The sequence below is a fragment of the Sciurus carolinensis genome, chromosome 14 (genome assembly GCF_902686445.1).
Source record: "Sciurus carolinensis chromosome 14, mSciCar1.2, whole genome shotgun sequence".
NCBI classification, from domain to species: Eukaryota; Metazoa; Chordata; class Mammalia; order Rodentia; family Sciuridae; genus Sciurus; species Sciurus carolinensis.
In genome coordinates, this window is record NC_062226.1 from 10,522,246 (window position 1) to 10,536,646 (window position 14,401).

At 47.9% G+C, this 14,401-nt stretch overlaps 1 protein-coding gene across 2 annotated transcripts in view; it reads right to left on the reverse strand.

Moving 5' to 3' along the window:
* Positions 1 to 2,550: 2,550 nt before the first annotated feature.
* Positions 2,551 to 14,401, reverse strand: part of Lhx2 (LIM homeobox 2) — a 30,826-nt gene continuing 18,975 nt past the window's right edge. For both annotated transcript variants that reach the window (XM_047525049.1, XM_047525048.1), the window contains exons 4-5: positions 12,131 to 12,336; positions 2,551 to 3,454 (exon numbers count right to left, since the gene is read on the reverse strand). In XM_047525049.1, coding sequence (XP_047381005.1) covers positions 3,167 to 3,454; positions 12,131 to 12,336 — 494 coding nt within the window. In that variant the 3' untranslated portion in view covers positions 2,551 to 3,166. The remainder of the gene's footprint in view (positions 3,455 to 12,130; positions 12,337 to 14,401) is intronic.

The window sequence follows — 14,401 nt, forward strand, 5'->3', positions numbered from 1 at the left end:
CTGAGCCCATCCAGGATCTCTGGGTCTTCCCTTCTCAATCTCTCTCTGCCTCACTGTCTCCCTCCCGATGTGTTTGATGGTGTCCCTTCCTCTCCGTGTCTCTCTGCCGACTGTCTGTCTCTGCGTCTCTGTCTCTGTATCTCTGTCACTGTGCTTTCTTTCCGTGTCTCCCAAGTTCTGTCTCCTTTTCTCTCCCCCTCTCCCTGTCTCCGTCTTCCTGAGTCTCTGTGTCTGTTTCTGGACCTGGGGAGAGCACCACCTCCCGTGTGGTGTCCCCATCTCTGGTCCAACAACAGGCCTGCCTTCTAAACAGCAGGGGCGGGGGACCCCCGGGCATCATTCCGGGCCCTCTCCATCTGGGTGGCAGTGCTGACAGATGAGATAGCGATCAGGCTCAGCTCTGTCTGGGCCTGAGCAAGGGGCACAGTCAGGCTACGCGGGGGCGTCTGGGTGCCTGCAACGTTTGCAGGCTGCACGTCTGGGTTTGTGCGCAGGCCTTCCCCTGTGGGGTGGTCTGGGTGTGTGTCTGGGTCTCTACGCGAGCGTCTGAGCCTGTTTACGTCTGTCTGCAGCATCTGGCCTGTGTGTCTTTGGGAGGTGCTGTCTGGGTGTGAGCACCTTGGCCTGTGGTCTCTCTCTTGTGGGTTCCTTGAGAATGCACAGGTGGGGGGCACACGAATGAGTCCCTGGGCATAACTGAAGTCACTGTGCGTCTGTGGACTGTCCACGGGCCAGGCCATCTGCTGACACCCTCCTGTAGTCATGACTGAGATAGGATCCCACTGCCCCATTGGACGGGTTGCAAAGTTGAGGCTCTTATCCCCTTTGCTTGAATGTATGACCACAGACCTAAGTGTCCACTGGAGGTTGCCATCTGGGGTCTGGGTAGCTAACTGTGGGACTCCAGGCAAGTTAGCTAATCTTGCCAAGTCTCCTGAATTCATTCAGCAAAAACATTTTGATCAGAACTAGATAAAACTAATCTCTAGTGTGAGAAGTCAGAATAGGAGCTACCTTGGAAAGGATTGACGGGGAGGGGGACCAAGGGAAACTTCCAGGTGCGGTAATGTATGACCTATATCTTGATTTGGGTGATAGGTTCATGAATGTGTTACTTAGGAAAACATTAACTAGACTGTGTATTTTGGATGTGTGTATGTCAGTATATAAGTTTACCAAAAACTTACTAGGTTTTTACTATTTGCCAGACATTAAATAGCAATAATTTTGTGAGCGTGTGTGTGTGTGTGTGTGTGTGCACTTTTAAAAGAGCATTTCAAAAAGTGATTCAGTCTAGGCTTTTAGCATCCTTGGCCCATCTGTGCCCCATTCCCTCCTTCCAACTTGTCCCAGCCATGATGGCAAAGGGAGGAGGGAGAGAGACCCCAGTCCTGGGCTGGATTGTCCCCCTCCCCAATCTTGCCTGCCTCTTTCCTCCCTCAAGGTGGTCATGATTTTTCCTCTGGATTTTGGTGGGCCACTGAGGCAAGTCGGTGGGTAACTGCTGGCATCCAATGAGTCCTCTGCAGAAGAACTCAGAGTAGGAAACGAGGGGTGGAAGATGTCCTGACACCCCACCCACCTGGTTAGGGCATGCAGCAGTGCCAGGCAATGCCTGGATGCACACATGCCTGCGCTCCACCTGCAAAGTCCTCGTTCCTGTCACCTGTCATTCAATAAAATGCAGAGCCCCTATCATATGCCACCCCTCGGCTATGCCCTGTAACATACCTCACTTTGCCCTCACTGCCAGTAAGGGTCGCCATCTTCATCTTCAAGCTGAGGAAACTGAGGCCCAAAGAGGGGAAATGACTGCCCTCCGCTCACACTGCTCAACAACAGAACTCGCAGCCTCCTCTGCCTGGTTCTAAGCTGCCGTCCTGTCTCCTCTTTGGTTCCCTTGGAGGCCCTAGTAAAGGTACAAAATCCATTTGCTTTTGCCTTCTTGGGAAGTTTTAAAATTCTGGGTCAATAGGAAAAGTGGGGCTTCAGCTACCCTTGGGTGACGGCCTTCCCTCCTTGGGGAAAAGGCGGCACATTTTTTCAGAAGGCCTCTACAATGGCCGGCCACACCTTCCCACCAGCCAGGAGCCGTGAGGGCCTCTGACCTCCACAGGGAAAGCATCCAGGTGCTCACTGAATGTTTGAAAGAACAAATGAATGAATGAATGAATGGCACTTTGTTTACACACCCTCCACCTGAGCACAAATCACAGAGTGTCAAGACTGGGCTGGGTTGTGGCTCAGTGGTATAGCACTCGCCTAGGGAAGTGTGAGGCACTGGGTTCGAGTCTTGGCACCACATAAAAATAAGTAAAATAAAGCTATTGTATCCATGAACAACTAAAAATAAATATATTTTAAAAAGCATCAATATTATCTCTTGTCTGTCTCTGCTCTGAATTCCTTGAGAGTGACAACCAGTCCAAAGCCTGGCAGAGAGAAGGGGATCAAGCATATTTGATAAGTAAGACCCAGAATTTATCTTTAGGCTTCAGTAAAACTCTTCAGTCCTGTGAATGTCACCCACTCAATGGCGGCAGTACCAAATAGTTTCGATAAGTGGTTTTATTACTGGTTAGATTTTACAAATTCTGATATTCGAACAGACTTCCACCTTAAAATTCTAAAACAACAAAGCGACCGTTGGAGGGGATTTGATTTTTTCCTTTTTTTTTTTTTTCCTTTTTTTTCTTTTCAGGACTATTCAAAGTAACAAACTTTTTTTTTTGTTTTTTGTTTTGTTTTTTTTTGCTTTTTGTTTTTTACATGTTTGCTCTGGTCATAAATATACAGAGAGAAAAAGAGGGAGAGAAAAATGAACAAGTCATTCAAAGTATGGAGATAAAACAGTATTCCTAAGGCACGTGGCAGTCTTTGAAAATACAGAAGCTCTAGCCAACTTAAATTATTTGTTGTTTTTCCTCGCTCAGTCCACAAAACTGTACAGGGACACAAATGTTGTGTTGCGGATAGATCTTCCAAGTAATTCCTCAGTGCACACCACTGCTTTAGCCAGACGCAATTTTTTTTTCCTCTGTTTCCAGGCGAGATCCTAAAATGTGGTTAGTTAGTTGCTCAAAGCCTCTATTTTAAAATACACTTGGAATTCAACTAAAGATAATTTCTTTTTTAAAGAAATCGTGGGGCTGGGGGCCTCGAGTCATTAGAAAAGGTTGGTAAGAGTCGTTTGTGAGGGGCTGTGAGGCTCGTGGCCCTCCAGGTTGCCAGGCACAGAAGTTAAGACGGACGTCACAGTTGGCAGGGTGGGGCTAGTCAAGTCTGTGAGGGTGGTGGGCGTGCTGGAGGGGCTGAGCGAGGCGTTGGACAGCTCGGAGGCCGGCCCCGACGGCGTCCCGGTCTGCAGCGCCGCGTCCGCGCTCTTGTCCACGCCCGTGTTTTCCTGCCGTAAGAGGTTGCGCCTGAACTTGGCCCGGGCGTTCTGAAACCAGACCTGCGTGGGGCGACAGGGAAGAGCCGGTTAGGGGCAGGCGGACGCGCTCCGGGTCCGCGCCGCCCAGCTCTCCTGCTTCCGGAGACGCTAATCTGCCTTCTGCCCGGGGGGGGGGGGGTCGAGAAAGTCAGGCATGGCCATATTCTGTCCTTGATCAAAGAAAAATTTTCATTTTCTCCCTGGGCTTTTACTGACTTTCTGTTTCTATTAGAAGATTCCAGAACTGAGCTGCTGGCCACAATGCTGATACTGACCTTGAAACGTCACTAGCCAAATGTGGCCGGTTTGTAGGTGAGAAGTACCACAGATTGGAAGATTTAGAATGGAAAAAAAAAAAAAAAAAGAAAGAAAGAAAGAAAAGGTGGAATATCTCAGAAATAATTTATTGATTTCATGTCAAAAGCGATAATATTTTGGACATAATGGGTTAAACAACATATAGTATTAAAATTAATTTTACCAATTTCTTTTTTCTTCAGTGTAACTGCTAGCAACTTTAAATATGTGGTTTATGTTGCATTTCTATTGAACACCAAACAAATCAATTTTTCTTTCTTTTTTTTTGGCAGCCTCTTTTAAACAGACAATAGATCCCACGGGTTCTTATGGGTACAATGTTTTAAGTGCCTCGTGGTCAGTCAGTCTGGGAATGAGACAAAAATATGTGGAAATAAGCCAATAAGAATGAGTGGTCACTAAGAGGAAGAAAAGAGGCACCCACCCTACTCCCCACCTCAGGTGGAGGTGGATCCCTGGGGCAGAGTCAGGATGGTTGCCGGATTAAAGCAAAACCAAGGAGGTTGTAAGGTGCCGATCGCCCCTCCCATCCTGTCACATCCTGGGATCCGTTTGTGAGGGATGTGGGAAGGGTGCAGAGTGAGAACTCAGGGAGAGTGCTGTGGACAGCAGAGAGACAGAGCAGGGTATACTTGAATTTCTCCTTGGGTACCACCTTGCACACTCATGAAGACATACACAGGCCCCTCAAATCACCTGGATGCACACACACAGAGCCCCGCTATACCCTGAGGACCATGCAGTGCTTTGGTTGTAAGCCCAGGAAATCCAGGCTGCTGTGGGGTGGGGGTTGTGCCTCCCAAAGAAAAACAGCCTGAAAGGCAGGGCCCCTGAACTTCCTCGAATGAGGAAACCCCGCCAGGAGCCTCCCCATAAAACAAAGGGCCTTGGGGAATTCTACAGACTCTAGGGTGTCCAGTTGCATATTTCCAGATGTGTCTGCATCTGTCTGTCTTCCCAGTGTCTCAGGCAGGGATGGGATGGGCTGACTCCTAGCTCCCCGCTTCCTTTGGGACCACCCCCGCTGCAGGGGCCTGTGGCCTCAAGCTTCCCTTTCTGGTCCTCTGACACAATTTGGGCTCAATTTAGAAGCAGAGTCACAGTCTTTAAGTAAAGAGAGAGATGTGGACCCTGTGAAGTGAGGGAGAAAGCTCCTGCCCCAGCAGGCTGGGTCTTCCCAGGGAAAAGCACCTTTTCCCTGGCTCTCTGTCCAAAGGAAACCCATCACCCCCTCCAGGGACTTGCAGATGAGCTCAGTGTGTCTAAGACCACCCTCCATATACTCTTCTTGGGGTAGAGAGGTCCTTCCCTGGCAAGCTGTAGAATCTGCAGGGATGAGACACTCTATCTTTCTGACCCAGGGACTGGCTGATGGAGAAAACGAATAGAGAAAGCCGCCAGAGGCTTCAGAGAGAGGACACGATTTCCCCAAAGACACACGCAGGTCTGCCGTGAGAAAGGCCGAAGTCTTGGTATCACCCTGGCCATCTTCTTGGCCTGTGTACCAGTGACCCATGAGAAGGAGCAGGCAAGCTGGGGCTGGGGTGGTACAGAGCTCATCCTTCAGGGGCTCTAAGACCCTGGGAAGGTCTGGAACCAGTTAGCTGCCAGCTGTTGGCTCTTTCTCAGGCATTGCCTGTAACAATGCATCTGTAAACAATGTCACCATCCTCCACAACTGCCTGCTCCGCTTACAGGATCCGAGGTGTGGAAATCCCGTAGAAGAAAATCCAGCGACTCAACTAAAAGTCAGGTTGCACTGGGGTTTTGTGTTGGGCTTTTTTTTTCCTCCTTAAGCAGAGCTTTGCTAGTTTCTCTCCTAGATAAATTTCAGATTATCCCCTCCCAGTTGGGTGTAGCAACACATGCCTATAATCCCAGCAATTTAGGAGGCTGAGACGGGAGAACTGCAAGTTCAAGGCCAGCCTCAGCAACTTAGCCAGACCCTGTCTCGAAATAAAAAAAAGTGTGTGTGTGTGTGTGGCTCAGTGGCAGAGGGCTGCTGGGTCCAATCCCCAGTGACACACCCACAGAAAGTCCCTTCCCAAGAGGTGGTTGGTTCAGCGACCCTGTTCAAATCGTCTTCATGACCCCAGGGATATGGCAGAGTTATCATGATTAAGAATCAGTACTAGGGGTTAAGTGAATGGTGCTGCTAACGTGTGTGCCTTTTACGCTGCATGAGGCACTGTGCTACCGTGCACATCACAGCTTACCCCTGTGATAAACCAAGTAGGTGGGTTCTATTATTCTCAATTTAAAGATTTAAAATCCAGACAGGTTCAGAGAGGTGAAGTCACTTGCCAAAGGCCACAGAGAGGTTAAGCTGAGCTTGGACTCCAGTACTGTTTGCCATAAAAAGTACCCATCCTCTCTGCCTTGTGACCCTGAGGAAGCCAGCAAGTAAATGAGTGAACTTCTGAGAGGCAACCACGGGCAGTGGAAAGAGCCCTGGGTGTAGCTTCCATTCCTGGCTCGGCCACCGACTAGGACATGAGCGTGGGCTGGCCCCCTTACCTCCGGTTCTGCCTCAGTTTCCCTGCTCATACAGAAAGAAGGCTGGGCCACACCACATGATTTCTATGGCTTCCAGGGGTAGCTGCAAGCAACAAGGATGATCTACTCCATCCCCCCATCCCCACCCCCTCTTCTTAAACTGACAGCTCTCTCTATACGTTTTCCTCACACTCTGCTACCAACAAGGCCAAGTTCAGGCACAAAATCATCAGGACACTACTAAGGCCAGGCAGAGTGTGTCCACCTGGCACGGAGAGGGGCCCCCAAGAAGTCCTGAGTGGATGAAGCAGTGCCTAGGAACTGCTGCAAAATATTTTGCCTCACAAACCTCCTTCCCCAGAGTTCTTTCATCAAGAAGGCCAGGGGGACATCCAGGGCACCCAGAAAAGCACCTCCCGTGACACTCAGGAAACCAGCCAAAGATGAAAGTTCCCTGCCCCACAATGTCCACCATGGCATTTTTAAATCACATTCGACTGATGGCCACAGCTGAAGTGTCCGACCATTTGGGGCAAAGAGAAGTCATGACACAGCTGCTCCAGGAAACCACGGGGTGAATGTGGTGACTGTTATGTAAGGAAAAAAGGACAAAAAAATCACGTCCTCTGCTACAGTGATTCTAAAGAAAATCATGATGGCCAATACCATTTACTTGCTAACTGCCAGGCACTATCTTAACAAAGTTCTAAGCCTTTTACTCGTATGGCTTCTTCATCTTTATAACAATCCTATGAAGGAGGTTCACATGTTATTGCCAGTTTACATATGTGGTGACTCAGGCATGGTCAGTAAGAGGCAGAACTGAGACACGGACGGGTGGCTGGGTTCTTGCCCTTGACCCCCGCTTAACCTCTAAATTACACACTTGAATAATTGGACACTTTCCCCCTATTTTCTGACCTGTCTGTATGGCAGTTCTGTCATTTTGTAAACTTTTTAAAAAAGTTTTCTTTAAGGAACCAAAGTATGTACACTGAACTAGAAATCGGGAGTCCTCAGTTCCAGCCCCAGGTTTTTAACTACTTTGCTGTGAGGCCTTGGGCAAGTCACGCCACCTCTCTGGGTCTTGGTTTTTTCTCCTTTAAAATGAGAGGTTCAGGTCAAATCATCCATGAAATGCCAGCCAGCCATGACTGCATCTGCCACTCCTCACTGTCCTGTAAAATTGGCAGGCAAGACAATGAACATTTTACAGGTGGGAAAACTGAGGCTCAAAGAGATGAGGTAACTGGCCCTAGTTAAAACCTCACCTCCTCCTCAAGGAAGCCTTCCCTATCGCCTTCGCTGGCTCAGGGCCTGTGTTACACACTCTCGCTGCAACTGCATTTTTTTCTCTAGCACTTCAATTCTTTTTCCCAAGAATTAAATATTCAGTCCCACAATATTTAATAAATAATATAAATAATAAGTATTATGAAATAAATAATAAGTAATATAAAATAAAGAGTTCTGTAGTCAAATAAATTTTGGGAAATACTAGATTAGACAAAATCAAGTCTTGCCAGGTACAGTGGCATATGCCTGTATTCCCAGCAACTCAGAAGGCTGAAGCAGGAGGATCACAAGTTGGAGGCCAGTCACTCAGCAAAACCCTCCTTCAGCAACTTAGAAAGACCCTGCCTTAAAATAAGAAATTAAAAAAAAAAAAAACTAGGGCTATAGCTCAGTGGTAAAGTGCCCATGGGTTCAATTCCTAATATCAAAATTGAGTCTATTCAAGATTTCTCCCCAGCCACTCAGGAGGCTGAGGCAGGAGGATCGCAAATTCAAAGACAGCCTCAGCAACTTAGTGAGGGCCTAAGCAACTCAGTGAGCCCCTATCTCTAAATAAAATACAAAAAAGGACTGGGGATGTAGCTCAGTGGGGGGTATTCACTCCCCAATACCCAAAAAAAAAAAAAGATTTCTCAATGCCTGCGTTAATGCTAACATGCTCCAAAAGAAAAACAGTTTTTAGCACTTCTCAGACTTATTTCATCCCGGAATAATTTAAAAGATGCTTTTATTATAAGATATTCCAAAATAAAGAGTTTAGTCTGGTCACCATTTCAATTATTTACATTCCTTGCTACACATCCCCCTCCAGACGTAGGTTCCAGCAGGGACTTGTTCACTGTCCTGGTCACGGCTGAATTCTCAGTGCCTCACACCCCACCTGGCATGTGGCAGGAAAGTCAGTCTATCCGGGTCACACGCTAGTGAAGAGAGAACTAGTGTTCTCAGCTCCTGCGTTTTCTCACAAGTTAATGATGACGAAGCAGTCATCTGAAGAATTTTATTTATGTATATATGTAAGCTTTTTGGTGCTGGAGTGGAACCCAGGGCCCACAAGTACTAACTACATACTCTACCACGAGCTACACCTCCAGCCCCTGAAGAATTTTTTTTGTTTTATTTTTGTGTTCTGGGGATTGAACCCCAGAATTCTAAACAAGATTTTTGTTTATTTGTTTTTGAGAGAGGGTCTCCTAAGTTTCTAAGACTGGTCTTGAACTTGCAATCCTTTTGTCTCAGCCTCTGCAGTAGCTGGGATTACAGGCATGCACAGGCATGGGATTATAGCCAGCATGAAGAACTGTCCTTGGTAAAAATATATTTCCAAGTCACACCAGGAATCTCTAAAGAGACCCTACCCACCTGAATCAATGAGCTCATCACCCCCTTGCCAAGCCAAAGGCATCTGAATGTCCTGCCTTCCTCTTCCCCAGGGAGAGAGGCAGCTGTGTGCTGAGAAACAGTGTCTACACATTTGCAAGGTTTAACTTCATAACAGAACTCTGTCCAGGGGCCATTCTGTCTCCCCATCACCTGTCCACTGATGGAGAGTGAGGGTTATGGCAGTCATGCTGCTGCTAATGACAAATTTGAGCACTCTTCATGCAGTGAGAACTTTTCCACCTGTTCCTTCTTCCCACCAAGCCATAGTCCACCATCTTGATGGGGCTCATGCATTAGATTCAGTAATTGTCTAGAACCACCCCCACCCTGTGAAAGAACACCTAGTGTGTGCCAGCCAGCACCACGCTGGAGTCTTCCCTCCTCACTGTCAGACTCCTCCAGGTAGAAACTAATTTCACGGATAAGCAATCAGGTTCAGAGAAGAACTGAAGTACCCAAATTACATTGCTGGTCATCAGAGAGGATTTGAATCAGTCCTTTACCTTCCACAGCCATGCTGTCAAGTGCCTCACCCCAAACTGCTTCTATCCCAGATCCCCCAGATGTCCCAGTAAGCAATCAGGACAACTGGGAACAAGTCCCACCCTGCCAACGCCTGCTCCTATAACCTAGAGAAAGTCACTTCACGCTGCTAGGTCTTAAGCTTCTCAGCTGTAAAACAGGCAGGAAAACGTTAAGGTGAGGCAGGTGCGTGGCTAGAAAGATGCTTTGCAAACGGATGCATAACCCCAAGCAGTTATGCTGTTAGGGAACACTAAGGATTTGTGCAGGATACAGGCCCCAATGATACTAGTTCAATATTCAGAGAAGAACTATGACCATTGGTCAGACAAGCCTGAATCCAGCTCAGCTACTTACACTAGCAAAGTATGACTGAGCAAATAGAAATTGGTCTGACCTCAATGTTCTCATCTGTGCGGTGGGAGAAGAGGGATCATGATTCTTGACAGGTAGGTGGATAGTCTCTCCTCTGCCCTCCCCCAGAAACTGCTGCCACCCCCCAACACACACACACACAACCAATCACACTAAGAGGAAACTGATTTATGAGAGTCTCTCTATGCTTAATATGTGAATTTATTCAGAGCCAGGAAAAGTTCATTCCCAGAGCCCAGTGCCAATAGATGTTTATTCAGATGGAAGAATGAAATAACTATGCTAAAAATTTCATTTGTTTGTAGTCCAGGGGAACCAAGTCTCTTGCCTCCCCAAGACCAGCACAGACTCAACTATAGGTTCTGTCTATTTCACTTAATCTGGATAGCTGGGCAAAGGTTGGAGCCCTACTGCTGGTCTTTTTACAGATGAGACAATTATGGCTCAGAGAGGGTAATTCATTTATTCAAGACACACAGCCAGTGAACTGAGTCCACATCTTCCTGAGTCCAGCTCTGCTTGAGTCCTAGTCCCTCCCACCTCCACCCCCAACCCCGCCAAACACTTCACAGGACATCTAGAAACAGGAGGAAAGAAGTATCCTACTAACCTGGGAAAAGGCGGCAACCCCCGGTCTTCAGTCCAAACTCGCCCAGGGCTGAAGGGCAGGGGCGCCAACGAGGGTCTCTGACCTAACCCCAAGAAGGTAAAGTCCAAAGGAAATGCACGAGGTGGGGACCCAAGACCGCACCAGCGAAGCAGTGCCCGCCACCCGCTGGAGAGCCCGGGCAGTGGAACTAGGGGCAAAACGCACCCAGCGCGAGGGGCGGGCCCAGAGAGGCGCATCAGCCTCCCATTGGCTGGCCCTTGCATCCCTGGCTACCTCGCCCAGTCCCACCAGCCCAGCCGCCTCCGACCCTCTTGGGGAACAGGGCCCCCGCGTCCGGACTCCCGGTTCAGATTTCAACCCACCAGGCCATCATCCCACGAAAGTTTTGTTTTGTTTGCTGACAGACTCGCAGGAACTTTCTTAGGGTTGCTGTGCAGTCCGGCAGATTTATCAGTCACTGTCACCCCCTCAGTGTCACTTCAAGCCCTCAAGCCCAAGACCAGGAGTTGAAAGGTGGGTCAGACTGGCAGAACTGGAATCCCAGTGCCTCTCCTTTTAGGACAGTGGTCAGCTCACCATGTCTCTTGCATAGCTAGCACTACAAACACATTTCCTAAAGAATGAATCTGTTAAACTTGTAGAAAAGGAGGTATTCTCTTTCCTTCTAGATGTGGATACTGAAGTCTAGCAACCAGAAGGATCATTCTTATAAGTTAATATCAATTAATTACTTAATGTGATTATTAGCTACCATCTACTGAGTGGCAGTGTCAGGCATTGCTGTGGGCACTGACATGATCTCCTTGGCTCCTCCAATAACCCTGTAGCATGATCTCTTGCGTCCATTTCACATATGAGGAAACTGAGGCTCATAAGAGTTAAGCAACCTGCTCAGGACCATGAAATGAGTGAGCAGAGGAGCAGAAGAATTGAGAATTGGTGAGCCAAAGCTGTCACAAGTTTGGGTCACCCAGGAGCCTGAGAGCATCCGCTCCCATCCCCAGACTAGTATTCTTTGGTGAAAGATCTAGATCCTGTCTATCAAGAAAGCATCTTCACATACAAATGCAACTGGGCTCCTCTCACCACACCCAGCCACTTCCTCCAATCCCCTAGGGACAGACCCCACCAGGCAAGTCCCCCGCTCACCTAGGCGATCTACCCATATACCAGGATAATATGAAACCTTTTGGGAGAGTCTGGGAGTCAGCAATGAAAGGGAAGGAGATAAGCTAAGAGAGATGCCAGAAGAAAAAAGAGGAAGAGGGGAGTGAGACAGAGGCAAAAACAAAGAGAGGAAAGGCTGGTGGGAGAGAGCTAGCAGCTATCTCCTGGGATGGATGTCCTGGGAGAAGCAGCAAAGGAGGCTCCGGATTGATCTGAAATGTGAGCCTTTTATAAGGTGAGCATATCTGAGTGTTCCTTGAGTAATAAATGTAACTACAAATTGTTTACAAGAAAGAAAAGAGAACAAGTATGGAGACGGGACAGAGGGTCACACACAGAACTGAGAGGTGAAAACAGAGAGACGGTAAAGTTAGAAAAAAAATATTAAAATTCAGAGTCAGACTGAAGAGATGAAGAAAGAGAAAGAGAAAGGCGGACAAAGGGGTGGAAGGCTCAAGGTTCACGGTCCCTGTGAGTTTCCACCCAAGGCTGTGACGGCTACAGACGCCCTCACCCCTACCCAGGCTGACCTGGAGGACCCGCTTGGTGAGGCCGGTCTTTTGCGCGAGCTGCTTCAAGTCCTTGGCGTCGGGGTTGTGGTTAATGGCAAAGTAAGACTTCATGGTCCGAAGCTGGTGGTGCTTGAAGGAGGTGCGCATGCGCTTTGTCTTCTGGCTGCTCGGGTATGGCTGGTCGCGGTCCAGGTGCTCGGCGTCGTTCTCATTGCAGCTCAGCGCTGGGGAAGGGACGCAGAGGTGGCAGGTGAATTTCCTGACCCTGCTCACATGGCCAATGCCAAGTCCACACCCTCCAGACCCACTGCCAAATGTTTCTATCCTGGAAACCGCCCTGTGTGCACACACCACGCTGAGATCGGGATATGAACCCCATTTTACAGATGGAGACAATGAAGTTCTGAGAGCGTAACCTGTCCAGGATCACTGTGCTAAGAAACGCAGGATTCAATCCCAACTCTGGGAGAATCCAAAAACCATTCTGAGCCATCGTGTTACAGTAATAGCAGCAGCAGCAGCAGCAGCTACCACTTGTTGATGGCTTATTGGACTCCAGATGATGTGCTAAAGAGCTTTGCATGAATATTTCCATTGTATCCTTAAAACAATCCTATGAGCCATAGGTAGTATTTTTCACTTTTTACAGATGTTGAAACTGAGGCTCAGAAAGGGAAGTCACCTGACTGTGGACACAGCAGCACAGATCATGGGCCCACACTCTTCCTGTTTCCCTGGTACTTTTCAAGGAAAGGGGGAAAAAAAAAAAAGGCTATCACCAGTCTCCCCCTACAGTGTCTGGCACTGGCACCCAGGAGTCACTACTGACAGACTCACTTTCATTTTGCTTTCATCAGTTCACACACCCCAAAGTACAGAGCCACCCTGGGCCTTGGGCACTGGGCCTAAGATTGGAAATTGCATTTTATAGTTTAATCTTCACTACTGCCCGATGAAGTGGTTATTTCCTAGTGTTACAAATGGAGCAAACGAGGCTCAGGAAAGTTAAGGGATCCACAGCCGTCTCACAGAGAGAGTGGTAGGGTTCTTACTGAAAAGGAAAAGATGATGAAGGAAGAAATTAACCTGTGTCAGACACCTACCTTGTGCTTTGCTTTACATACGTCATTGTACCATCACCACTGTTAAGAGAGGTAGCTACTACTGTTCCCATTTCAGAGATGAAGAAACCAACCACAAAGGAAATGAAACCACTTACACTGGTAATGACTGAGCCCAGATTCAACACTGTGTCCTCCCTGCTTCCTTCCACCACACCACAAAGAGAGACAGAATGAACCTTGACTCTCTAGGCAGGGTCCTACCTAGGGTGAGGGGCCTGAGTAGAATCTTGAACCTCACAAAGTTACTCAGCAACCTAGCAGCTGATGGGGACACTGGAATCTGTCTCAAGATTCTCTCATCACGTATCGAGTCATCCCACCCTTAGGGTCTTGTTTTGGGGAAAGTCTCCTAGGAGGTTCAAATTCAGTCCTACTAAAGTAGGGATCTAGGAAGATATCTTGCGCCCTATCCATTATAGTATCTATTATATGCCCATAATAGAAGGGTCAAATTTAGCAAGTAAAAGTACAAATTGCCTAGTTAATTTGAACTTCAGATATAAATTTACTGAAAAATGACCCAAATGTGTGGGACATACCTACACTAGAATTTTATTTGCTGTTTATCTAAAGTTCAAATACTGCACAGGACACATCTGTGCTCAAAATGCAAATGTTACATGGGATACACATATAATAAAAATTGTTATCTAAAATTCAAATATTGCATGGGATATACTTACATTAAAAAATGTATCCACTGTTTACCCAAAATTCCAATTTAACTGGATGTCCTGTGTTTCATCAGGCAACACTACCTAGGAAGTACTCTTGCACCCTTGGTGACCTCCCCCTCCCCATAGCAGGTGGGGGATAGCCTCTTGCAGAAAGAATTTGCAGAATAAAGATCTCGCCCCTAATGTTGGAGTTGTCTGCTAGGGGGGACACCATCTCAGGGTCCCTTTCCATATGAATCTAGGCATCGAGGTCCTCCATCCACCCAAGAGTCCTGTGTTCCCGCCAGTGGCACCCAGAGTGAAGAATTTAAAGGGGATCAGAGCATGACTCTGAATCCCATCTTGGGGAACCGCACGTTGAACCTGCTAAGGGGATCAACCCTTCTCTTTCTCCCAGTCCCCAGCTCCCCTGGGGTGAGCTAGGCCTCCCCACGGGGGATCTCTGGGCCCATCCCACCGCCCAGCCCCCACCTGGGCCTCTCTGCTGT